General features: G+C 44.6%; 1 protein-coding gene and 1 long non-coding RNA gene across 2 annotated transcripts in view; one reads left to right on the top strand and one right to left on the bottom strand.

The window, feature by feature from the left end:
• The window catches only part of efnb3b (ephrin-B3b), an 88,719-nt gene that overhangs the window by 34,914 nt on the left and 26,180 nt on the right, over positions 1–27,625 (bottom strand). The window contains exon 2 of the mRNA XM_039609464.1: positions 11,821–12,110. Within this exon, the coding sequence (XP_039465398.1) occupies positions 11,821–12,110 (290 nt within the window). The remainder of the gene's footprint in view (positions 1–11,820; positions 12,111–27,625) is intronic.
• On the top strand, positions 9,359–21,813 carry LOC120438894. Its single transcript, XR_005612236.1, has 3 exons — positions 9,359–9,720; positions 13,760–13,853; positions 21,724–21,813. It is a non-coding gene; the product is annotated as an uncharacterized LOC120438894 (long non-coding RNA).

The raw sequence follows: 27,625 nt of genomic DNA, 5'->3' as shown, positions 1-27,625 counted from the left end.
CTCTCTTCAATAAACAAGTGGAGAACACATGCATGCACGCACACAACGCGCACACGCACGAGCGCAGCATGATAATGATGTTCTTTGTGGAGTTTTTGGGGTAATTAGGGCTGCTTAAATGGTGGTTAAAAAGGATTTGCAGCTGATTGTTTGTCCTTGTGTCTTTGAGCCGTGGGCGCTCTTGCTCCTCTGAGTGTCAACAAAGTCTTCTTCAACTGTCTCGTCACAGAGCACAAAAAATCCCTTCTTTCACCACGCCGTCCGCCGCAGACCCTTCCTCTGCTTCTCCCAGTCCCTCCCTTTCTTCTTGTGTGTGCTCAAATTCTTCTTGCTTGTCTGTTTCCCTATAATTTGCTCTCTCGCTCTCCCTCGCTCCCTTACTTTTTCTCCTCCCTCTCTACGTCTTCCTCTTCATCTTCTTCAACTGAACAGCTGCTGGGTCCGATCACGCTCCAAGAACACGGTAATCTGCTTCACACGTGCCAGAGACAAACTCCTCTCCTCAAAAACAGCACCGGCAGTGTGTCTGCGCTCTTTTGTTCTTTTAAAGGAATGATTGGATATTTTGGGGAAACACGAATATAAGTTTTTCTTTCCTTAGACTTTGATGAGAGATTAACCTCAAAATTCCGTCTGTGTAGAGTAAATATATTGCTGAAGTCCAGACAAGGCAACTTTGCGTTAACCTTAGCTTAAACGAACACCATTAAACACCTTTGACCTCTAATTCCAATTCCAACTCTATTTGATTTATTTTTTAAATTTGTCTGTGTATAAGCTTCCAGTCAGGTCTGTCAAAACAAGTTTTTAATGAATATTGTGAAAAAATGATCTGATGTAACCACTGTATGAAAAATGTATAATATATAGAAACGCTGAGAAAAAAAATAATGCTACTAGCCAAATCTTTAACTTTATTTGATGAGTGTTTTGTACATTTTTAGCAAATTAATTACACTCAAAATACAAATTAAGGCTCAGAAAGAGTTTTTTAAGTAAAAAAAAAAAAACATCTCTCCGTCATGTTTTGTCTAGCTAGCTGGCTTTTTAGCTACTACCTTATAGCTAACTTGTTAACTGGAAGGTTAAGGTGCTGGATATTTTATATACATGTTATTGAATATGTATTAATGACATCATATGGTTATTCAGTTGCCTTTAAAATGTCATGGTTATTGTCAAAATGTCATCACACCCACACTTCCTTCCGTTATGCAAAGCTAGGCTAAACACATGCTAACGCCAGGCAAGAATTTAAACATTTAATTACAAAATTGATTTAAATTTGACTTTTTTAAAAATTCAATTAAAACAAACAATTAGAGGTCCTTTCTTTCTGCTTTGAGTAGAGTCAACCAAGCAGCTTTTTACTGTTTGTAGTTGTTATGTTAAGCTAGGTCAACCGTGCCCTTGCTCAAGGCAATTTTTAGCCCACACTGAGAAAAAGAATAACTGTATGTTCCCAAAACGGTGAGCCATTCAAGGGGAGGACAGACGGGTTATCGTAAAACGTTTCAACACAAATGTCATTAGCGTGTGTGCAAGCAAATGCACACACACACACACACACGTTTGTGTACGCGGCTACACATCTGTCTCTGTGAACATGTTCATTATGTTGATCAGAGGTCATGTTTGCGTGAACCTAGGCACTAAATCAAGGCTATATTAGCGGGGTAATACGTTCTACTGATGGCAGAGGTCAGCTGAGAGGTGTGCTTGTTTAAACCCCCCTTCACCACCTCCGCAGTGCCTGATTGCCAGGAAACACATCCTTCTGCCTCAGCAGAAGGTAGCAGCACAATGATGCCTTTGTTCATCAAGTCGCGACGGGGAACGAGAAATGTATGCGTATTTGTGTGTGTATTTGTGTATGTCTGAGACATACAGTGTAGGAAGGTTAAATGAATCATACAACGTTAACCAGGCCCGGTCCAATTAGGGAAGGATTTTTCTTGTCTGACCTTTAACAGGAAAGACGTATTCACACTCACTCATGCAATCAACCCCTACCCCAGTACACAAACGTACACACACAGCAGCATCAGCCCTCCGCACAAAATCACGCAATCCCACACAAACACCCACAAATGCACCCGCCGCCCACACACACATAAGCTCTGAACCAACGTCACACACATACCAAAACACACACGCAGAGCCAATCTCGCAGACAGTAGCGCAGCTCTGATTGCTGACCTAAATCGGCCAGGCGATCTGTCACTTTCTCTTACTCACACTCAGCACACATCTTTTTTTCTCTTTTTTTCCCTCCCCTTTCTCTTCTGTCTCTCCTCTTTTTTTCTTGCCCAAATATCCCTCGCTCTCTCCCAGTGTCACTTCACATCAGCTCATTCTGGTCCCTCTCCTCGTTTTACTTTACCAGAAATGTCTTTGTCCTATTTGTACCACCGGTATAGGTGTCAGCATATGGTGCATGTTTACAGTGGTTTTGTGCACCCCGACACACTGTGCACACTGTATTTAATTGTGTTTAGATATTTCCATGAATACACTAAAGACCCATGCAGAGAACCTCCGAGGAATATCAAGCATAATCCTTTAAAACACTTGAGTTGACTGCTATTATTTTTAATAAAGTCATTCTTCCTTCTATCCACTTTCTCTTATCCATTTAGAGATGCAGATAAACTTTATCTCTTGGGCGGAAATTAGTTGGATCCATTGCACCAAACCCCTGCTGGCCTATTCTATTCCATTTTCCACTTTTGCACTTTATTTGAGGCTATTTTCACACATGAGAGTTTAACTGAGGCTGTTCGCCCCAAGAATTCGACGTGTTTAGTAGAGTGTGAAAAATGTGTTGCAGGCTAGAAAAGCAGTCTCGGGTCCACCTCAAAATAGTTGTCGAGGGCTGGCTCGGAGCGAACTGGAGGCATGTCCCCCGAGGGCCACAAAAGATGTGAAAGCATAAACACACTTGAGGTTGAAAAATGTACAACACGGTTTTATTCTGTGTGGTCGGAATGGCAGAGAGCGCTTGTGTGCAGGTTCCTATTTTTAATTTCTAAGGAAAAAAATTAAATAGGTGAAGAGTTCAGCTGAGTTTTCGCACACCAGCGAGTCGCAGGACTTAAGTCGAAAAATGCAATTAACTGAGAATGAACCAGATATCCTCTTTACTCACTTTATTTGCTTACCGTCTTTTATAAAGCTTCATATACATTAGGATTCATGAGGAATTCGACTCGGTGAAGCTCTGACAGCCATAACTAAATAAAGTAAGTGCTGATCAGAGATGGGAAACATCTACTTACACGCTGCTCAAGGCCTGAATGGGATGAGATGGACACCAGGTCAGATGTCACCTGTTTTAAGCCAAATGGGGCTTTGACAAACAGACATCATACCGTTTCTGTGACTCTGCTTCAGTTCTCAGCTAAGCCGATTCAGTTTTTCTACTAAACTATCGAAGATTACTCTTTTAAAAAGAAACTGTGTAACAAATTGGGGTTGAAAGTTTGATTGTTACCGTAAATGTAACAATATATACATGACTAGTTTCTCAGCAGGTCGGTAAAGTAGACCTATGATGCTTTTCAATTTGTTTTATCATCAAGACATGATACTGTTCCAATGGTGGACGCTTATATTAAATGGTCAAATTTTTGAATAATGGAGCTCAGAGGGCTTTAATTGCTTAATGTTTTCTACTTAGACCTCAGTCACACAGGTTGGTTGGTTATCAACCACGTGGCAAACACTGCCCACTATGGCAAAATGAGCAGACTATGCCCAACAGGTTACCGGACATCGCTGCTAAAGGCTGTGAAATCGATTGCTCAAACTACATTCACGCAGACCTAGAGACCAGTCAGTGGCCCCTGGTAACCGCTGGTTGCTATGGAAAAATGTGCATTCCTTGATTGGTTGGCAAGTGGTTGCAGAGGTTGGTTGCTGTTGTTAGGTGAAACTGGTACAGTATACAGCGCTGCACTGAAAACCTAATTAAAACTGCTTTGGTCACCAGATTACTGAGTTGCCTAAAGCCTGCATGGAAAACTCGTGTGAAAGAGTGCAACGCAAACCAAAAATAGAGACAGTTGTTGTGCACACAGTCGTGGTTTTGAAATGTGCTTCATCAGTAAGGCACCACTATTGTTTAAAGGCAAATTCTCTCTATTTCCCGTTTGCATCAAACTTTTTGAAGTTGAACTACTGAATGGTGGTGAGATAGTGAGTGTACTGGAACTACTAGCAGTCTGATGGGTGACAAAATGTACAGCACCCTCTTTGTTGCTGATTCCACCCAACAACAGCCAGCAACCACTCGCCAACTCGGGGAATACACATCCTTTAGAGAGAAACACATTTACATTCCAGGTCTCCAAAAAAAACCTAGTTTCAAAAATCATGAAAAGGTGAAAGGGGTGTTCAGTTGTGTTAACTAATTACTGTGGAAAGTAAAAATAATAGCGATTTAGTGGTCATTAAAACATTTTCAGAATTTGCAGTCTTGAGCACTGTTCTCCCCGGCATAACCTGCCTGTATATGATAAAAGTATTGGCATTAATATCTGTATCAGCAATACTAGCCCCGTACCAAAATTTGCAGCATCGCCTAGAACTACTGGAAATGATGACGGTAGGTCCTCTCTAAGTTTATTCCTTCTTCTGCCCTTTGACAGAAGTAAAGACGGCATATACAGAGCTGTATTTGCATGCCAGCGGGATATCTGTATAAAAACAACCCCTACCCTAGCCGAAAGCCCCTCACTGTGGTCATCTTGTTTCTCGCTCCTTCCTGCAGCTCTTCCTCTCCTCTCCCCCATGTCTTTGGTTGCTTTAGTGCCTGGCAGGAGGCTCAAATCAGAGGGCTTAAACTTGATCAAATATTCAACAGATATAGATTTCTCACAGTCCCTGGATTCCCCACCTCTTCCACCCAGCTGCGTTCCATCCTTCCATTATTTTCCTTGAATCTTTCACTCTCCCGACTGCAGTCACAAACAAACTTGTGCGCCGCACACTCGCGCAGCCACGCACAGCCACGCACGTATGCACACGGGGAATCATAAAGTAATGTCGAGTGGCAGAGAGGTGCAGCTCATTTAGGCTGCAGTGCAGCGTTTCTCTCTGCTTCCTCTCCCCTCCGTTGTCTCTTCTCTCCTCTCTATTTCACTCTCCACTTCGCTGTCACTCTCCATCTTTCTCTCTCTTCATCTGTCTCTCACTCTTCCACTTTAACCCCCCCTCCTCCCCAACCCTGCCCCACGTCCCCCCTTTTTTCTGTCGCCCCTCCCTTCCCCATCTGGATTCTGTGTCATTTATTTCAGCTTAACCCTGATAAATAAACCAGCGAGTACGTCTGCATTATTGAACACTTTGACGTTCTTGTCTGCACACGCTACCCAGTGCTGTCCAACAATTAGACCACACAAACACACACACACTGCCCCACCCTGTCCAAAACTTTCCATTAAAGGCTAAAAGTCTGACATATGCTTAAGAACATATAAAAAAATCACAAAATGATAGAGAGCAGAAACCATGACCGATGGATAGAGAAAAGGAATACAACAGAGAGCGGGAGAGAGAAACTCAAATTTGCAGAGTGAGAAGCTGTGACATTTAAATAGCTACCAAATAAACACATGCACCAACATATCAGTAAACTTCCCACAAAAAAAAAATCAGAACCGACACGCGGCGCACACACACACACACACAAATATGCACAAACACATTTTTTTCTCGGTTTGCAGGCTCCAGTCAGCTCTTCTATTATTCATATTAGTGGGGTGAGGTTGTTTATCTCGGCCATTGTGCAAATGCAAGCACCGTGCTCTGGGGGCCCTGCTCCGTAACCACACCACTGGGAGTCATTCATGCTCTTGCACAAACACAGAAAAATATGCCTATGCTACATATCCATACATGCACCTGCTAACCGCACAGTCACACACACACAAAACGTCCACATGCTTTCATACCTGTACCTGCCACGAATGTGCGCACACTCATACACGATCTGCCATCTGTCTCGGCGTGCAACAACAACACCGCAGTCCCACGGCGACTGACCCGTTCCCCACCGCGGATCTGACTAAACTTTGTGCGTACTTGTGCATATGTTCCTGTGTCTCTTCGGGTGTGGGTGGGTGCGCGGGAGCTATTTTGAGCTATTTCGTGTGTGTTTATGACCATGGCTTTGCGCGTAGTGCCGAAGTGTGTGACTGCATACATTTCTGAAAAAGCCCCTGTGTACGCTGATGTGAACGTGCATATGTTAGAGTGGGTACCGAGGAGGATCACTGGCATTTGTGGGTGTCTGTGCGTGCGTGTGGGTGGGTGTGTTAGACGGCGCGAGACAGAAAGAGTTCGCTCGCATGCAAGGTCATATGCATATCAACTGCATGAGTGCGATTATTCACTGTAAGTCAGTGTGTGTTCAAACATGCATGCGTGTGCGCGCGCGTGTGTTGCCATGTCCTTGACAGCAGCAGCAGTGATTGGAAGTGACCGAGCTGTTTCAGTGTCGCACACCAGATGAGTGTTGTGCTCTGGTGGTGTATCAGCTGACACTCACATCCCATTCACATACGGCACGCACATCAGGACCGGCCCACATCTGTCTGACATCTTCTTACTATTTGCTCTGTCCCTTCAGCTTTGATCCCTCAGCATGCACAACATATTCATACTCTTTCAAAGTCTCTTCCGACACCATCCCTCTTTTGTCTCCCTTGTTCTGAGTTAGCTATCTTTCCCAGTCGCTTTCATCACTCACCAGTCATGCCTGGTACTTGAAATGAGCTCTAGCCAGCTTTATTGTGAAGAAGGGCGGTGCCCGTTTTGATATAAAATCAAGCACAGCATTACTTCAGGCTGGCCACAAAAGTCAAGCTGGGCCTGAAGATCAGGTTATCTGAATGCCAGCCCACATCAGCTGATGGCTCATCTGATACCTTTCAACACATCCAGTTGGCAAATACTCATACTGGTGATGTCATTTTGCGTGCTGCAAGCTGCTTTGCAATCCACTTCAGCCTCAGCCTCTTCTTTCACGCTGTGTCTGTTGTGGCTGACGCCTGCTCTGTTCTATTTTTTGATCTTACTGTGGCTGTCCTCGCTTCTGGCGTTCCATTTATCCGTGTGAGAGGACAGAGAGCGGTCCCAGGACCAGGGCCATATTGAATTACAAGACAATAAAGAATTACAGGAAAGCACATTTAAGTGAGATCAATGTACAAGTTTTGAAAGTGAACATTTTTGACAAGTGCCAACCTCAGATTAGAAATACAGCTAATGCAGACATACCAAAAACTGCATTTCTTCCAGTGACCACTTAAGGCTTCCTCTAAAGGTGAGTGAGTCCTTAAAGACTTCTATGTTTACAGCCTGATACAAAAAACTCATAACAACTGCACTGGGGTTGATTGATTGACTGATTGAATTTTTAAATAATTAATCCTTTTGAATTTTGTTAAGGGATAAAGTCAATTGAGAGGTGTACTAAGACAGGGGGCGCTTTACCTCCACTGATCTGAGATCTAAGTCACATAATATTTGCTAGCATTAGCTGATGGATTGACGATCCACTCAATCTCATTGTGACTTCTGGTTCCAGAAAATGAAGCTAAACTAGAAGCTCAAATGTTCTCAAGTTTAAAAACCAACAGGTCAAAGCATCGGGCTCATCCTTCTTTGATATACAGCCCATGATCATTTTCCGTCCTCGTCCTCCTTCTGCAAATGCATTTCAATATCGCATAAGGCTTATCTGTAAACAAACAATCCCAAGATAATACAGCGTGCACCTTTGTCACTTTGAATTAATCTGTAAGAAGCCGGGTGCTTAAGGATATGTTCGCCAAAATTACAAAAAGCTCTGGCTAATCCATAATACACACTGTCCTCAGATTTTATTGGGACTGTCGCTTCAGATAAAAGCAGTTCACAGTGAGGTCTGCGGATTATCCAGCAAAGCACAGCAACCGGTCTGGAGATCATGTTGATTTATTTTTAAACAGAAAATTCCAAATGCAGATAAATAAAAGAGGAACAATCAACATAACTTGGGTTCGCCAGAGTGAAGTGAAAAAAAGGAAGTTTCTTAATAATTTCCCTAAAGTGTCTTTTAAGTTGTAAATCCAATGAGCTGTGTGGAGATGGCTTCCTCCTGAAGTTCTCATTAGGATACACGTCATCCAGACCGCACTTTAACTGCAGACTTTCTATGTCTGCTCATGCATGCATGCATAAAGTGTGCGTTACACAAGGCTTTGGCGCCTGATTTCAAAGGATTCATTAAAAGCAGTGAAAGGCTTGATCTGCAGTCTGGGGTTGATGCACTGAGTACGTCTGTCATTGTGTGTGTGTGTGTGTGTGTGTGTGTGTGTGTGTGTGTGTGTGTGTGTAAAAGGGGTTAAGACAAGCTGAAACGGTGGAGAAGACGAGCAAGCGGCAAAACACAAGACAGGAGAGCGTGACAGAGAAATGGGCTTACATAAACTCTGACCTCATGTTACGAATGCAAACATCAATCAATAAGTATGACAAATCAATTTCCCCGCTGCTTCGCTCCTCTCCCCAGGATACGGAAGTGAAGAATAACATTTAATAGGATTCAAGTAATTTGATTACAAAGCAGCAGTTAGACACTGCAAAAACAAAGAAAAGTTTCCCCTTTTTCGAGATTCCTTGTGAGATTTCCGTCGACACGTAAGGGTTATTTTCCCGTGCGGCGATCAGTGACGGCACTTGTCGACGACTGCAATGTGAAAATCAAATCACGGAGCTTCTGCTTTGATTTACCGCGTGTTTACTCGAGAGCCAAACTGCAGGGGAAACTAATCACCCAGTGGGCTTTAAGCAAGTTACAGGTAATCTGTAATAGGTTTAACTTTAAATTAACCTCTGCTGCCGTGTTTCCTCCTGCTGTTCCACCAGCCAGCAACTCCGCATTACCACGCATACGCTTTTCGCTTGTGCCCAGTCTGCAGTGTGCAAATTAAATCACACTATGCTATAGGTTAATTAAAACCAGATTTCCCTGAGGCTTCTGCATACATCGGTGCCTTTACACACGCCCGCAAACATACATTTAACTAAATTCAGGGACAAGCCATAGTTCACGCTGTGTTCAGTGTGTGCAATATCCTCCCTATAGGGTTAGCACACAGGCGACAGCAGATATGTGGCACTAAATTAGCAGCAGGATTAGCAGTTATTAATTATCTCACAACCTCATTAAGTACACACAAGCTCTGGTAAGAGACTCGGTGCGATTCTTCATTAAGGACACATGATCAAAGCCCGGTTGCTCACTAAACACAAGCGATCTCTCGATGTCGTCAATAAGTTATCAGGACCGAATGCTCTCTACGATCGGCTACTCCCCTTCCTCCTCACCCATCCGAGTGTCTCTACGAATCTGGGAGTAAACCTCTGCGTGTGCGTATGAGAGCGAGAGTGCACGCGTGACCTTGTGCTGCAGCCGTCATCGATCGGGCTGGAGCTGTCAATCGATCAGTCTGGGCTGTGAGTGGAGATAAAGGTGTTTCTATCTCTGGACACCTGGTTGTCAGGTTGGGGTACAGAAGAGAGGGGGAGCGAAATAAAAGGTCGGAGGAAAAGATGTGGACCCTACACCTACGCGGCCCCGCGAAATGTTTCATGGCAACAACTAAATTCTACTTTGACTCTTCTTATGTGGCGGGAACTGGGCGTTTTCGACATCTTTAACTGTTCAGTCGTGTAAGTATGAGAGTCTCTATAAATAAACCCCCGTCAGGACAACAGCAAGAGGGGATTTTTTTATATGACTGATCTGTTTAAATTGTATTATAAAAGGCGTGCCCCTTGTAAAGTTATGTATTACATAGGACACGCCCACTTTGACTATCAGGTGGATATCAGTATCTGTCTACTAGTTACTGCATTTGATTTCTTTATCTGCAGTCAGAAGTCACCACCTACTGCACCATTTCAAAGAGGCCGGAGTCACAAGAATCCATATGGATGGCTCTGGCCAGATCATTGTGGCGTTAGTGACGTTCTACTGTTGCATTTGTTTGTTACTTGGCACTAACTCGCCATGCAATGCATCCATACAGTCTTTGAATTGTGTTTTTCCTATTAAGGCTTTCTAAGGTTAGCTAATAACTTAGCGTGCGCCTTCTTCTACAAATATGGTCACTTGTGGCTACAAAAACAAAGATGCTGCGAGTCGGAATACCAAACTCGAGGCTTCAAAACCGGATTAGTGAAACCACAGGGCAGCATTCCTGTGATACTTGATGGCTGCTCGGGTTCTCTCAATATTGTGTCCGTTACTGATTCATCTAACAGGAAGTGAGGCTTGCATTCATTTTCCTCCCTACTTATCAGGGCGAGATTCTGGGCGCACATACGCCAATACACACGTCCCTACAGTACATACAGTACACGATGGCTTACTGCACCACGACACGCTATCTCGCTCCCTCACATCTAATCAGAGAGAGACACTTGTGAGCTGATATCGACGCAGGGTAAAGGAGAAATGTGCCCAGAGCCTCGCCTCTCTTCACAAACACGCCGCTTTTGTGGACTGATAGTAAAAAACCGAGCACACCTGAAACAGGTGAACAAATATGGAACACCAAAAGGCACGAGGGACTTCACAGACTTGGAAAAATCTTACATTCTCTTTGTCTCTTCCGTACTCTCTCTCTCTCTCTCTCTCCCTGTCTGCCTTTCTAGCTCTGTCCCAGCTTCCTCCTCCTCCTCCTGGCTCTCCTCGTTCTGTCGTTTTTAGGTTTTTATTTTCCACCGGCAGACGAAAAGAAATGAAAAGAGCATTTGCACACCTGAGTGAATAGACCTCGCAGGTGCGTGGGAGGGGAGCTATGGGAATCAGGGTCTCTCTCGCTCTCTCGCTCACTCTTTCTTTGTCTATCCTGCTCGCTGTCTCACTCCCGAGGTGTTTTTACAGCGCCTGTGTTTGTACTGGAAACTCGTGGGCGTGTGTGTGTGTGTGTGTGTGTGTGTGTACATGCACTTGAGCGTGATCCCTATGTGGTGCGTGCATTGCTCCAGTTGGCCCCAGGTCCGCATTTAAAAACAACCCACGTTTCAGTTGACGCAAACTTTACCCGCCGATCGTTCCGTCTGATACAGACACTTGGCCTCGCTCGCCTCGGTGACCTCATCGGGTCATCCGCACGGCTAAACTCCAAACAAACCTTTTGAATAAACCAAAACAAACTGCGCCTCAGCATCTGTGGTCACCGTCTAAGGCTGGCAGTTACAATAAACAGGCCCGAGCCCGGCGCAGTGGGACAAAGAGGGCGTCGCAATGGCCGACAGCATCTCGATACGAATCTAACCGCTAAGCACAAAATCCCACACATGCGGCAAACCTAGGGCCGCTGCAAGAGGAGACAAGAAAACCCAGATTGCATTTGAAGCGTGGTTAATCCCACAGAGGTGAAACTTTAGGTGACGTAAATAATTAGTTAAAAAATCAACATCTTACTTTATTTGGGGGAAAAAAACCTCAAATGTCATGAATGTTTTGTTTTATTGTGTTTCTTGTTTTTAGTGCAGTGCATGTCCTGTACTGTATCTCCGCCTGTGGGCTGGATCACACGCAATTCTCAAACCTAATTATTGTAAACACACCCGCCCAATCAGCGCTATCATCTCTGAAATAAACAAACACACTCAGGCACAATCAGAAATCAACCATGCAATCATAACAACCCCCCGCCCTCCAACCGACACCAACCGCACACTGCAAATAAGCTCAACACACACGGCCGTAAGCGCACGTACACACATCGACCCAGCGTTTGGTCAGGGTCCTTCACTCACCGATGATGTAGTAGTCTTGCATGCTCTTGAACTCGTGGCCCCAGAGGTTGGGCGAGAACTCCTGGAACTTGATGGTGAAGCGGCGTTCGCGGGTGGGCTCGTCGCAAGTGAGCACGATGTTGGGGGGTCCCATCACTTCGCAGCGGTCCGCCTGCTCCCGCGTCGACACGAGGTAGAGCTTGTAGAACTCGTACTCCGGCGTGGACCTGGCGGTGTCCAGAGGAGGGCAGATGAGGTCCAGCCGGTCCCCGATCTGAGGGTACAGAACGTAGCCCTTGTCGTCTCTGAATCTAAAGGAAGGAGAGGCGAAGATGAAAAAACAGAAAGGAGGCAACGGAGGGAGAGAAAGGCAGAGAATCATTAATTAAAGTCTTTATAAACAGTTCAGAGCCACCTGTCCTTGCTGCTGAATGAGCAACAGATGGGTCCTTTAGCGCTCCCGTTTCTCCTTCTTCTATCCTGCTTTTTGTGTCCTTCACAGGGAACAGGTGCCTTTGCAGAGGAACTGCTGTGCAGTCAACTGCACAAATAAATTTTTACCACACAAGCTCACGCAATCCCCCGCTGACCCCATAAGGTGGTGGAGAAAAACGCAGGAAATATAACCACAAATTGATGATTCACGCGGGGAAAATAACCACCGCTAAAGCCAAAAAGGATTCAGTTATTAGAAAACCACTCATTTTCTTTTGTAAACTAATCCCCATGAGTTCACAGATATTTGTAACTAATCAAAATCTGGTGCCTTTGAGACTAAGCAGATATTAAAATAATCAAAAGTATTAAAAAGGAAGCTTTTTCACTTAAAAAAATTACTTATTTTGGCCAAAGTTATCTCATCTACTTGAATGGGCAAGCTGTGACAGAGAAAAGAAACATGTCCTTGATTCTTACACATCTTTTTAACAGGAAGTGTGCTTTTTCTGATCATTTGTAGCATGACTTTATTCATATGTGGCTCTATTTTAAGCTTTATATAATAAATATTATATTCTTTTATACTTTCTCATAGAGGGGCGGTTGTTCCTTTAGCTAATTATTCTTGCTAACCTTGTCACTAATATTAGCATGTGCTGATCAGGTATATTAATGGCTGCCTAGAGTTGATCTCATGCTTTCTCCATCGGTCCCTTAGATGTGCTGTCATACGCCTAGGCTGCTGGGGATTCCCATGATGCACTGAGTGTTTATTCTCCACTCAGTGTGTGCTTACACACCACTCTGCACTTAATCATTAGTTATTATTAATCTCTGGCTCTCTTCCACAGTGTGTTTTTTGTCCCGTCTTCCTCCCCTCACCCCCAGCCAGTCCCAGCAGATGGCTGCCCCTCTCACCCCCTGGTTCTGCTGGAGCTTTCTTCCTGTTAAAAGGGAGTTCTTCCTTCCCATTTCATCAAGTACTTGCTCATAGAGGGTCGCCTGGTTGTTGGAGTTTATTTCCATATTATTATAGGGTATTTACCTTACAATATAAAGCACCTTGAGGCAATTGCTGCTGTGATTTGGTGCTATATAAATAAAACTGAACTGAATTATACTGCAGTTGACAATGGTGGTTTTTTTAGCCAGAACTTGCAGCAGGCAGAGAGTTTATGCACCACTACCTTAAGGTCACAGATTCTGCAGAGCAGAAAAAACATCCACAGGATGTGGAACTCACTGCAGAGACAGATGGCTATATTGCTGTTATTTATCTGTGACAAAGTACGAGTAAAATATTTGAAGAGGAAACGCTCATGAACTGAATTACTTAATTATTCATTTAAGAGAGAGCATGTGTACTAGAAGATTTTTCACTCTATGCACGGCGTGTGAAACTACGCATGAAAAATGTAGTACAAGCATAATGTTACTATCAAAACTGTAGAAAAACATTTAGATTTTTGTTTCCCTCTTCATCTGCAATGCACATTTTCTCTCCGACTTCATTTTTCCACAGCTCTTGATGTGAGAACTGAGGCATGTCCACTGAGGAAGAACCAGGCAGACAACTTTCACTGTAGATCAACAAAGCTGCCAAAGCCAGTTCTCAGGTATGTACAGTTAATTAGTTTGCTAATTAGCTGTTTCTGTATCACTCCCTCATCTGCTTTGGTATGAACGGCGTGCCGCTTCTTCTTCGTCTGATGAGTTGACACCTGTCATCTATGGAAAACCTTCAGCCTGATGCGATTCTAATCCAGCAGGCTGACTAAATTCCACCAAAGTAGAAGCGGGTGAGGTTGATTATCACTACCATGACACTTTTGTGGCTTTCTGTGTGCAGCTATGTGTTTAATTTAGTTAAATAGTTTTCCTGGGGTAAACGCTGACCAGGTTTTGAGGAAAGATTTATAAACGAAAATTGAAATTAATTCAGCCTACATGAAAAGAGCTGCTGCAGTTTGAAGGCTGGTGGGCTTACTGTGACTGCATAGCTTCCAGAGGTCTTTGCGGAGCAGAGAACATGAAACGCAGCAGTCACAAGGGCATAAACTTAACAAATGACTAAGTCTGTGTCATCCCCCCCTCAAAGCACAGGGCCATCTCTTGCTGATAAGGCCAAATACTATGAGTTATCAACTTAGCCCCTCGGCCCGAGGCCTGCGATGACTTTAACGCACCATGCTAGCATGACTGGCTAACAGTGGGAAAACAGAACTATGCACCATCTACCTCGGGTTAAAATAAATGTCACCACTGACAGGAAGAAGGAAAGTGTTTATAGTAGTAAAAGTTCAAATGGAGGGGTGGGGGGGGGGATTTGCTGGATTTATTCTACTGTTAGCATTCTCACAGAATCTTACGTGTCACTTTGATGTGGATGTGGGAGGAAGCAAATGCGTGTAATGTTAAAGAGCCCATTTTCTGTTACCTCTGACTCAAACGCTGTTTTCTGTTTCCAACAAATCCACAAGAACATTGGGGAGTCACAGCACTAAAACCTGCTTAATTATTCTCTCTGTTCTGCTGTCAGACAACCGTTTGAGTATTAAAAATAAACAATACAGGATCACAAAGCACACAAAGACAATGAAGCATGTTACATAACTGCTCTGTCAAAGGGAGACAGGCTACATACTGCTGCTCTCACATAAACATCAAGTGACAGTTTCGTTTGTTAATTAAAAAAAAATATTGTTCACACTTTTCACTAACGCATAAATCGTTTGCTTATCAAGGATTTTCCTTTCATAGCCTCCTTTAAAAGACAACAAAGAGATCATACCAGTCCATAATGATATTAGGTAGGACTGAAAATGGTTTGACTTTTGGTAATAAAATTATCTAGCATGACTTTTTTTTCACTTACAATATGCTTCTTATTAGCTCAGTTGTAGGGATTAAATGAGTATCCCAGCAAATTAATACTGCCTGTTGTTCTGCAGCTGTGGGCTCGCTAAAGTCATACTAATGAAATCCAGTCGCAGTAAAGACTATAGAGAAAGTATAATGATTTTTAGTGTCAATTGTGGGTTAAGCTCCGAAAAACGCTCAAGTCTACGCATCTCACGCGATTTGGTTGAAGTGTTGTTAGAGCTACATATTTCCGAGGCTACACCAAGGCTCAGATGGCCTAACCTTGATTTCTGTTGAGACAAAACAAGTAAAGCGGTGGCTTTCCTGATATTTTTCCAGGAACCTTGAAAATAAACAAGTATTGTTGCTAATCTGAGTTTTCTTAGCTTTAAGATTATCTGGTCTCTACATTGGACACTACCTGCTGAAAAAGCAAAAATCCCATTTATGTTTTCTATAAGGGTTTTGATTATGAGCCATAAGCTGCACCATGCAAAGAAGACTTATTACAAGCTCTGGCACCAAGAAATGTTGACATGTGCTTCTTTAGAAACCACAACCCTGTATGATATCTTTGTTTAAAGAGAAAAGCTTCAACAAACTACTCTGCAAACAATCCCAAACTGAAACATCTCTGATTGGTGAATGTCTATAGTACTAACAAAAAGTGATTAAACCTGCAAATGTCAGGTGACTGAGTTAGCGCCAAACTTCAGAAACCACAAGAGTGGTGACTGCAGTCAGGAACAAACCATTATTATCATGCAAAAATACAAAAATGTATTAAATTCTACATACATAGAAGTCACATGCTGTGTAATCTAGGATGTGTAATGCATTATGGGATAAGTAGTTCCTTCGCCACTAAACTACAAATGGACCCTAAAACTAGCTTCCACAAGTGAGACCACTACACAATGTTTGCATCGGTATGCTAATGTTTAATGTTTTCACCATTTGAGGTTAGCATTTTAGCATGCTAACACTGTTAGCTGTAATTGAAGAGTGTTTCACTGTCGTTGTCAAGTAAGTATGACCAACAGATAACATTGTGATGTTAGCACAGCTAAACAGAGATAGTGAAGAAAAGATAAAACATGTTACACAGTCCTGCTGGCTGTTTTGAGCAACGAGTTGTTCCGATAAAATTCATGACACGCAGCTATCTAACAAAGTAAAAAAAACATGGGTGTACATGCAAATTATTATACTTTCCAAACGATAAGGATTTCTTTTATTTGGTTGTATGGTTTTTCTTTCACAATCACACAATGCAAGCTAGCAGGCTACAGCTACCTCTTAGCAATGTGATCTAAACAGCCTTAGACTTTCTAAAAATTGAGATGTAAGCTCTTCTGTCTGTCGGTGTATTTGGCTAGCGGGCGTACACTGGAGGGAAGCTTCATAATGCAGGCTGAGCGGCGGAGGAGCTTTAGCTGAGGCGGGCCCAGAGGCCTGCTGGGAAGCCACTGTTCCACTTCTCATTACCCAGGTCACTCGGGGTTATCAGGCAATACTTAGACAGGAGAGGCAGGCACTCAGCTTCACTCAACGCGTACACGCACACATTTATTTCACCTTCCTGTCGGCTTTAGACTGGTGAGCACATGTACTCATGCCATTTATAGAGCGAGAACTGTAAACATGGTGTTAGTTCCTGAGGCTTGTGTAGCACAGCCTAATCAGAAAAATCTATTCAACACATACACAAACCCATACAAATGCCCTTCTGCTCAACACAAAAGGTTTGCCCAAGCACATCCACCCACATCCAAACACACACAGACACACTTGGGCTTGTTTTTTCCTAGACATGAACACTAGCACACACATGAACACACCTTAACAGCAACAAGCACCTTTAGCATCCTGCGTGACGCATTCTTTGAGTGCTACCTGATGGTACCCTGAGTCAGAGCTGAGCTGCATTGCAGAGTGGCTGGGAAAACGCACACAGACACACACAGAATGCTCTGAGAGGTAAAATGCCACCGGGCAGGTGCGGTGCTTTAAAAGAACGGCAGGAAGAAAGACGGAGAAATCAGTGAAGTGAACGATAGAGAGGAAGGAGTGCGGACAAAAAAATAAAAAAAAATATCGAACACGTTAGGCGAGGTATGTAGCGACAACAAAGAGACGTGGAGAACAAGCAGAAAGGAAACACGGCCACAAACAGCCCACAGAGGATGAGAACAAGGTCCTAAAATATAACCTGGAAGAGGAGGCCAAAACAAATGGGGGAAAATAGAAAGGGTGGAGGAAAGGAGGGCAGAAAGATGGAGAGTGATGGTGAATTCCAGCCCATTCCTCCAACAGAACTCAATTTTCTGATAGGCTCCATGCTCAGGGTGTCAGATTTGCCGAGTTAACCCGGGTTAACCCTGCGTTTGTGAGTGAATGATAGTGTCTATGTGCAGTGTAAACAGGATGGAGTTAGGGAGACCTTGTCCCAATCTAATCATGTGGTAAGGGGAAAAATACTGTGTATTTATCTCAGAGGCATGCTTTCCATGCCCTCCGTGTGAGGCCTTCAGTGTCAACAAACCTGGGCTGCATTCAAACATCACTTAAACTCTGCTTTTTTTTTCTTTTTTCTTTTTTTATAAGGTGGATGTGTTTAAATCCGCCTTTGAAGAAAAAAAACGTCTAGCCAGAGAGTGCCATTTAATTTTTAGAGCCCTCAGAATCTCCGAGGTGCCACAAGGCTGTTAAACTTCCAGAGGAAAAAAAGGGAAGCAGGCACAAGAGGGGAGGATGGAGAGCCGGAGAGGGAAAAGTGAAGTGAGGTGAACTCATAAACAACTTTATAGAGTTCATCTGTGACCACATCTAAATAAATCATCCCATTCAGAGACAGCCCTGAGCAACATTACGTTTTCCCTTTACTCTTTTCTTTTTGGCCACATTTCGCTCTGACAGAGACTCTCCCTCTCTCTCTCTCTCTCTCTCTCTGTCTGCTTCTATTTTTTTAAATCCTCTCTCGCTCGCTCTCATCTCTTTTGCCGTCCAGTCTCTCTCCTTCCCCTTTCTCTCGGCCATTAACAATAGAGCCATTCATGTGGCCACACTTTGAAACATGGCGTGGGAGGTTGGAGGGGGCCAGAGGTGACACCGAGGGGGGTGGGGGAGGAGAAAGGAGAAGGCCGTGAGTAGAGGAGATGGAGAGGAGGGGAGGGAGGAGGGGGATGTGAGCATTACAATCTTTTCTTCTTTGGAGCTCTTTTATGAGGGCAGAAACATCATTTTCTCAACCCAAGCGTCCCCCTGCCACGACTCCCGAGTCGAGCTGAGAAGACTCAAGTGTCAGTCTCCCTGACCCCTCCCTCCCTCCCTCCCTCCCAACTGCTCCGACCTCTCACACCTCCTGCTTCCCATTCTCCCACTCCTCCCTGTCCCACTCTCTACCACTATTTTAATGCAGTAGCCACTTTTTTTTTACATTTTAAACCGAGAGGAGATGGTTCAAAATCAACCAAAAAGGACTTTTGAGCGGCCTCCCCGCCTCCGTCTATCTGCCTGCTCTAGGTGGCATATCGGACAGCTCGAACATTTCCCAGATTCCACAGAGGCAACCTGAGCCGTGTCCAGACCAAAGCCGGGCGCACAGGTGCAGTCGGAGGAGGGGGAGGGATGGGACGTGTTTGAAATGTATGTCTGTGTGAACTTGAGGAATATGCTAGGGGAGGTGAGGTTTGGGGGATGTTGGAAGGGCATAGGAGTGTGAGCGCCGAGTCCACGAGAGGGGAAAAAAATCAGACTGGATGCTGGAAAAAACCAGAAAAAAACAAGGCGAGAGACAAAAGAGAGAGGTGGGATTCCAAGTGATAAAGCATCAGAGCAAACACATAAGGACAAAGAGAAAGCAAGGGAGTTGGACAGATTGCAACTGCAACAAATGTGGAAAAATAAAAGGCTAGGGCGAAAAAAAAAGAAGGAGAAGAAAAGAAATGGGAGCGGACACTGGAGTTGGCGGAGAACACAAAACACACCAAAATGAAATCAGTCTGGAGGATTTACTCGAAACTCTTCTAAACTTTAACCTCCTACCGTCCTCTGAGGCGGTTTTGTCCTTGAGCTAACCACAACCTGGTGTGAGCGGGAAGCCAAGGAGAGACAGCAAAGGACCGATCTATTAGAGAATAATAAACGACGGCGGTATTGGGTTCTGTGGCGTTGGAGAGTTGGAGAGGGGGGAAGATTTATGGCGGCCCCTGCGCATAAAGCTGTCTGCACTAATCTCATGGTATACACAGTGTAATCACACACACAGGGGCCCTCAGTGCAGCCCCCCGCACCTAAACCCACCATTAATGTACACACGCTGTCAGACGCACGGCGGGGGGGCACGCACACTAAAGAGTAGCAAACCGATCAGCTACGGGAGGAATATACACTCTACAGGACGAGCGCACACGTACACAGGCCCGCTGAGCTGCTGCAACACCTGCAGGCCATCTAGTAGCTGTCTAAAGTAAATCCACTGGGTCTCATTTGCTGGAGAGGTGCTTTCCAAAGTATGCCACAATGAGCAAACACACACACACACACACACACACACAGAGCGGAAAACGTCCATTTTGAACATGTCACTCGAGCCTTCACGGAATCTTTAAACCCGATGAAAACACGTGGAGCTTCGCGCGGTGAATCCCGCGCCATAATTAATTTTCTTCCAGTGCACTTTAATGAATTTTCTATCAAATAAGCATTAAAGTCTTGAAAGAATAAATAATTACTCCTCAGGTATGAATAAAATGATTTAAAAGATTTGGAAATGCAAAATTATCTCACTCCGCTGACAGACTGCATTACCCACTTTAGGGAAAATATTATTTCAAGCCTCAATGCTGGATTAAATCACTTGCTACGGTGAAGCGATTTTTTCTTCTTCTTCTTTTTTTTCCTGCTCTGCAGAGAACCCACACAGAGTAGGATCAGCTATCATTTTCCACTCTTCTGCTGCAGCAATCAGAACCCCAGAAACACCAACAACACGTAATGTAAAACACATGGTCGGGAGTATATGGAACATGAATTCGGCCCAATGCGCAATCTTTCTTTTATACTTGTTCGCGGGAGCCGCGCCTTCGTCCAATTGACCTGTTGTCCTCTTCACGTCTCACCTACATCCCTTTTGCCCGCCGCTCCGTCTGATAGGCGTGCGATAAATGATTCAGGAGCTTTTAAATGTTACTCGTGTTGTGCTCTTTTATCTTGACCTCATCTTTGATCACTTCTGCAACTGAAAAGGGGGCTTTTTCAGAGCATGTCTGAAAACCGTTTTGCAGGTTGAACTCGAGGCCTTGCTTCAAAAAATTGCTATTATCATCTTCAGCGGCACCCGTGTGCAGAGTCATCTTATGATATATTAATACCGTGCTCGTGGTTTTCACACAGACACAAACATCAGCCTGACACGTTTATATTAAAGCAAAAAAAAAAACCCCAGTGGCTGTAGCTTCTCAAGTAAAGGAAATCATTGAATTCCTGAACTTTTGACACGTTATTTGTCATCTTAAGCTGTTGTTAGGAAATAATGGCCGATGATTATGATTTAGCTGTTTGAAATTCTGCATCATCTGACAGGACCTTTTGCATGCAGACACTGCAGCTTCTGCTCCCATCAGTGCGCGGGGCAGACAGACGGTTTTAAAATATCCATAATCATTATTACTGTCTTCATTAAAGAACCATATACCCTGGAGAAGAGCTGCAGAAAGTGGTCTTTGACTGTGTGTATAGAGCTGGAGAGAGATAGAGACGCATTTGTACGAGGTGGAGGGAGACAGAGAAGGGTTCGGAAGAGACAGAGGGGGAGAAGAGAGAGCTATAATGTAAATTGATGAGAGTTTGAGTCTCTCTAGAAGGCATGGCCCAGATACCTCTGAACATTTCTATTATGGATGAAATGGTGAAATGGATGTGAGTTTGACGGGGGAGTAGGGGGGGAGGCGGGGGGAGGAGAGGGAGAATGAATCTCCCATGCTCGCTTTCCTTCCAAGAACTTGTGTTTTATCTTTAGCGGTATATATCACATACATAGCAGGGAGTAATTTCAACATTGTAAAACGAGCTCATCGTCTTCATCTCGCAGCGTCCCACAGGATGGCCGAAGATTTATGATGGGCAGTAAATCAAGTCGGCAAAATAACGCATTTCTTTCTTTAATTCTAGTGGACGTCGCAAAGTTTCCAAAGATAGCAAACACGTCTGACAGAGTTTGATTTGGGAATATATTTTACAAAAGAAACATGAGAAATGCTGGAAAAAATACTGCATCTTTGAGCTCTGAGTGTCGTACAAAGAAGCACCAATGAGGATGCTTTATGTTAGTCATTTTCAGCCACAGCAAGAGGCTGCTTTCTGTAGATCAAACCGACGATTGAACGTGGGCATCAAATACGGCAGCGCTGTCAAAGTCGCCGGCGTCTCAAAGAAGGTACGCTTAAAGGTCGGGGCTGTGATGCAATGTGTTTACGGCAACAGGGAAAGGCTCTCGCTACCAACTTGTCACACGAAAACGCTTGTAAACGACTTCTTTGCACCAAATTAAAATTTATATGGGTAAGCATCCTTTTATAAGCAAGTACTTTTGTTGTTAATCTCTATGGTGCCTCCCTACAGGTGTGGCTACCCTGTGATTTCCACTCCTCTGTAAGCCGGTGCATCGATCCACTCATCACTTACCTGCAGTATATGAGGACCAGCTCTCCCGCCCACTCTCCTACAGACCGCTGTCTTTATAGCCGGTGATATTGTTCAGGCTCTCTAGTGAAACTTGCCTTCTCTCTAAATATGTTTTCCAAGTTACTAACCCCGATTCTTGTTCTGCTCCAGATTCCCTACGCGTGCCAGCCAGCAGCTCAGACTCTTGCTGTCCGATCTGGTTTTCCTGCCTGCCCACTCTCCAGCAAAACAACCTCGCTCACGGATCTCCTGTCTGCGCTCACCTCTGGGGCCTCCACCGCACACTCTGAGCTTGTGAATGCAACTTTTGAAAGGATTCTCCCGCCAGACGGAAGATTTTAAGTGCCAAAGCCTTGTGAGTCCAAATGAGCTTCATCAGCAAATCAAAATTAATCCAACTTGACTTCATCACTCCTGAAAAGCGTACCGTTAAACACTGCCACATCGAGCCACCAGTGTGAGAGGAGCGCATGACAGAAGGCCGGTATTCCTTTAGGAATTGGAGGAGGCCAAAACAGAGCTAAAAGGGCAGGTTTTAACTTAAACGTGTAAATCTGTAAAATTTAAAAAAAAATGTGTCAACACCGGGGCACAGTGAATGTTTTCTTGGGCCAGAAGTGGAAAATCACATACATTTTACCTACACGTAGGGAAATAAAAGAGGGGAACTGGATATTGAAAGGTTAAAAAGAAAACGAGGAGAGAAATGACAAAAGATAAGCCGACTATGAAGAACAGCGTGAACAAGGAAAGAGGAGCACAAGGTTGATGTAAAGTCAGTGAGTGGTGGAAAGCCCTCAGGAATGTCGGTGGTGAGAAACGACAACGGTTGTAATGGGTTCCATATGGCAAGAGAGGGAGGGAGGGCGAAACGGGAGGGGACGAGAGAAGAAGAGGTGGTGAAGGGAAAGGTAAAGCAGCACCGAGGAGGCTTACAGGGGAGAGAAAAGAGAGGCAGAGGGAGGCGGGAGGTGGCAGTAGGCAGGTAGAGATGCAGAGCCTTGTTTGAATAGTTAGCTGGCATCGTGGGACTTTGAAGGTAACTCCGTCCTTGTCATCTCTTACACACGCGCGCGCGCACTCATACACACTCATTCTGCTGTCCGGAGGCGGTCCAGAATGCTGCAGCGTCGGTGTCACATCCAGTACATATCACAACCCGGATAACCACAGAGACACAGGATGGAGGCACGCTGGATGCCTTGGCATTTGCAAAGAGCACGTACACACACACAGAGGCGCTCGCTATGTTTGTCTCCCTCATAAACACACACACACACACCCCCTTCATCTCCCATGCTGCTGTGCTCCTGCTGCGCTCAATACCATCCCATACGATACAATGCAGCAGATGAGCGTATCGCATTAAGTTGAAACTTGTAGCTGCATCATAAAGAGAAGCGAGAACTAACTAAGCAGCTATGGAAAAAGATTCTTTTCCCTCTTTGAACAGAGCTGAACAACGCAGCCATATCCAGGTCAACAGAAACTTTTCTCAGGCAAACATCTCCTTCCCTTCTCCTTCGTCATCTCTCCCTCTCATTTGCATCCTTGTTCCTGTATTTTTTATGTTTCTGCTCCCGCATCTTTGGCTCAGAACTTTTGTTCGTGGCGTCTTTTGACTCCTCCAAACATTCGCTAAAAGTGAGCTCTAGACGCCGTACTGCACTCCATCTCTCATGCCTCAAAGAGCCTCCCCTCCTTGCTCTGCCTCTCCACCTCTCTATACCTTTCTTCATTAAAATCTTGTTTTCTCTCTCCCTCTCTTCACCCAGGTATATATCACCTAATACGTTTGCAGCTTTACAACGATTGCTGTTTCCTCTAAAGTGTCTCCCTAGAACAAAAATGGAACAATGAAAAACATCCACACATAATTATCAACCAAGAAAAATGTCACTTGGTGGTGGATGTAAATATTACACATGGCCAAAGCTTTATATTAGATTTCTACGCATGTACAAGACGGGAAGGAGACGGGGAAAGATTAGCCAAAAGCTAAAGCTGCTGCTCTTCTAGGGCCAGATTTATCAACTCGTTACGCCAACACAAACTGGGTTTTGGCGTAAAAAAAGTACTGTTGGCGTTTTCAAAGAGAACACAGTGGCAAGATTACGTGTAAGAGGCGGTAACTTACTGCGGCTGCGTATGTATCTCTAGAAGTTCCTTTCTCAAGGTGCAAAATACCGGGAGAAGAATAATTAAATCAAACGCGCAAACTGATTCAATAACTTTTGCATCACTCAGTTTACTGCTAACTGTGATGATATTTAATGCCAAAAAAACAAAATTGACCTAATTGTTTTGCAGTTGATATTTAAATGAAGCAGCTGCGCCTGTGTTTGCAAAAACTTTTTGTAAATCAAAACTAAACCACATCTATCAGCGCTGTTTCAGGCCAAGTTTTCTGTTTTTGAGGGGCAGCCAATCAGAAGAAAGTTGCTTTAAGAGGAGGGTAATGGAGTTACGATACCTTGTTTCAGAAAATGCAAGAACTGAGGTTGTATGAGACCCAGTGTAACACAAATAAGGATGATTTTGAGCCGTGAATCATGCAAAGCTAGTCTAGTGGTGCCCAAGAGTAAAAACATGGTTCCTCTTTAAAACACTAACATGTCATGCTAATTTTTGTTAGATTTACATTTAATTTCATTGCATGTGTGTGTGTGTGTGTGTTTTTAATAAACCGTGTTTTCCTAATATCATTCAAGATTCCTCACTACAGTCTGTGAAATCACCGAGACCCAATCGAGGCACTGACCGACCTGTAAAAGTCGCCTATCTCTCAAGCATTAACTCTATAAAAACAGGCTCAGTTTCAGCTTTACGATTGCTTGAGAAAATCTAACAGGTTATAAAACGGTTTGTTTGGTTTAAGAAACTGGAGATTATTCTCATCCCATAAAGAAAGGCGCAATTTCCCCCCAAGTGTTTCGTTTCTCTCTGAAAATGAACTCGATGACTAACCAGCAACCGTAAAGCCACAGACAGGTTTTTTTTGGGGGGTCCAAAAGCTTTCGAACTGTTCCACAAAGAAACCTAACCATCCCTGTGGGTGATCATGTGAGCCTAAAATCATACTCTACTCCTTTTTTTTACTTCCTTCCTCAGATATTCTCCATCTTCTTGGCTTTTTTCTGTCTCCGCCCTGCTAAACTGTCTCAAACCACCATTTCTTCCCGCTCCTATATCTCTTTTCCTCTCACCTCCCCTCCCCACTTCCCCTTTCTCTTCCATTTTCAGCGTATACTCCGGATGATTTGCAGCAGTCTGGATTGGTCCCATTAAGGTGGTCTAGTGGAGGTGTGCGGTGACAGAGTGCTGCGGGCCCTGACAGCTCTGTGTGCGCGCACACGAGTGTATCAGAAAGAGAGAAAAAGAGTGTGAGAGAGGAAGCGATCGCGAGTGCCCCTATAGTCCACAAATGGATACACCTACGCCTACCCCTCGACGAGGCTGGAGAGTACCCTTGAGACACGCACACACCGACACTACAGAAGCTGATACTTCCCAGTGAAGTCTTGTTGTGTTTAAGTGTAAAGCTTATGACGATATCTACACACACATATACGTGGACAGCAGCAGCTGGAGGTGAAGCAGTCTTTGAGCTTCAACTCTTTCACTCCATCCACCTCACTAATTTAATTAGGTCAATCGGTGCTCTGGAGGAATGAAGGTTATAATGCATGCAGTGGCTCTCATTCACATTCTCTTTGCTTCGCACACACAGAGAAAGAGAAGCGCACACCACGACCTGCTGCAGTCGCCCAAATATCCAGAGCTCCCTGCATGCGTGTGTGTGTGTGTGTGTGTGTATGTGTCTGAGCGCATCCACATGCACTCATGCATGTAGCCATTCTCCCGAGGGTCCCTTCTCCCCATCTGTGACCTGTGAGGCCACTCTTCTGTGTGTGCGTGCCTCTGTGTGCCTGTGTGTGTGTCGAGGTTCGACTTTACTCCAAAGAGGCCACAGGGTGCAGGGAGTCTGAAACTTTAGCTAAAGGCGACTCAACTTAAGCTCAGTCAGGCCATAGTGTCAGGAGTGCATGGTAATCCATAGGGGCCCCCGAGGGGCCACCAAGCATGCAAAGCCTCATGGGACATATCCCCCTCACCCCCACCCCCAAGTCTTTTCTTCACAAAACGAGCAAAGGAATGGAAATAATGCATGTGCCCAACTCAATAGTAGTATATTTCATTTACACAGGACTATTTTTTTTAGGTTTGGATTAATACATTTGGAGTCCCCAGGTTTTGTACTGTAACATAATGAGTGAACAAAAAAAAGAAAAGAAAAAAAAAAGGCCGAAATCCGATCTTTTGATTTGATTTGGCAGAGCGTTGACTTCCTGGAGTTTTGTTGTCACTGGGAGATTGCGAGGCTGTCAGCAGAGACCCTGAAAAACCCATGGCCCAGATCAAGAAGTCATCTGGTTACCTCTTGTAAAACCACAGTGTGACATTTTGACATTTCAGTTTCACAATTTGGCATAAAATCTTAAAATAATAGAAATAAGGTCAAGGGAAGTAGTTATGGTATGTAGACTCTAATATTCTAAAGGAGTGCCCCAAGGATATGTGTGTTTGTTGTGTGCACCCCAAAGGGGCCTTGTGTATCTGCAGCAGTGCTTAATCCACCATTGGAAATGGGAACCTGGCTTCCAGTCGGTTTTCCCCAAAGGCTACGAGCAGCGCTACCCCAACTCCCAGATTCTCAGCTACTCCGACTCCACTGGAACGCATCTTGAAGCGATTTGGGGCTCAAACCCTTCTGTTGCTCCCTCTCTCTCTCTCTTTTCTCACCCTCATCCTTGGCTCTCCTAACCTCGCCATCATTCCCTCCCCCCGTTCTCAGCTGAAGGAAGATTTAAGGGCTTAGGGGAAAGCGCTGGAGCGGCAGTCCCGGCTCGACCCAGGGGTTGTAGAGCCCCGCGGTAAAATCAACAGTTAGCCTGCTGCAAGAGGCGAGACTCTGAGCAGTCAGGGAGGGATGAAAGTAGGACAGGCATGGGCGTAGGGATAGCTGATGACTGGCTGAATTGCAAACAGGCGCACATGAGTGCAAGAAGATGCGTACACATGCCCGCACACCAACTGAAAGAGAAAGCCTCCGGGTCATCAAAAAAAAAAAAATACCATTCACTGCCGTCGGGATATTGAAGACTGTTATGCCAATATTTCAGTGCTGATAGCTCTGCGAGAGTGTGTGTGTGTATGTGTGTGTGTGTGTGTGTGTGTCAGTGGCTGCATGTGGGCGTGTGCTTGAGCACGTCCGTGTGCGTACCTCGCCACTTCTCCTCCTCTTTACTTTCTAAAGAGTGCCTTTTTCAAAAAGTCACCCGGGTATTTTCAAGGGGCCTGTCTAATTCATGCGGGTGAAGTGTTTTAAAAGTTCCATTCCCCGTTTACCTGCGGGGCCCGAAAAACACACACAACAGAGGTGTTGAAACCGTCACCTCCCCTCCTTCTCCCTCCACTTTTATCACAACTTCTATCCTTTTGTCCTTCACTTTCCCCCCATCCCTCCACACCTGCCTCCTCCTTCACTTTCTTTCCATCTTTTTTCTTATCCCTCGTTCTCTTCTTTGCTCCTTCGCTTCCCACCCTCCCCTCCTGCCTCCCGTTTTTACCTCCTCCATCCCTCATCCTCTCTCTCTCTCTCTGCCTCTCATAGTGTTTGAAGCAGAGTGTTTGTCTCTGGGGCTGGATGATTGACAGCTGAGAGAGAGCCAGGCAGCTCTCTGGTGACAGATAAGGACTTTGGCTCTATTACTCACTGGGTCCCACAGACACACACACACATACAAACTCTCACCCATCCTTCCCGCGCACACACGGA

Source organism: Oreochromis aureus, linkage group 3 (assembly GCF_013358895.1).
Source record: "Oreochromis aureus strain Israel breed Guangdong linkage group 3, ZZ_aureus, whole genome shotgun sequence".
Taxonomy (NCBI): Eukaryota; Metazoa; Chordata; class Actinopteri; order Cichliformes; family Cichlidae; genus Oreochromis; species Oreochromis aureus.
The sequence above is the reverse complement of the archived record's forward strand: the minus strand, read 5'-3'. Positions and strand labels throughout refer to the sequence as shown.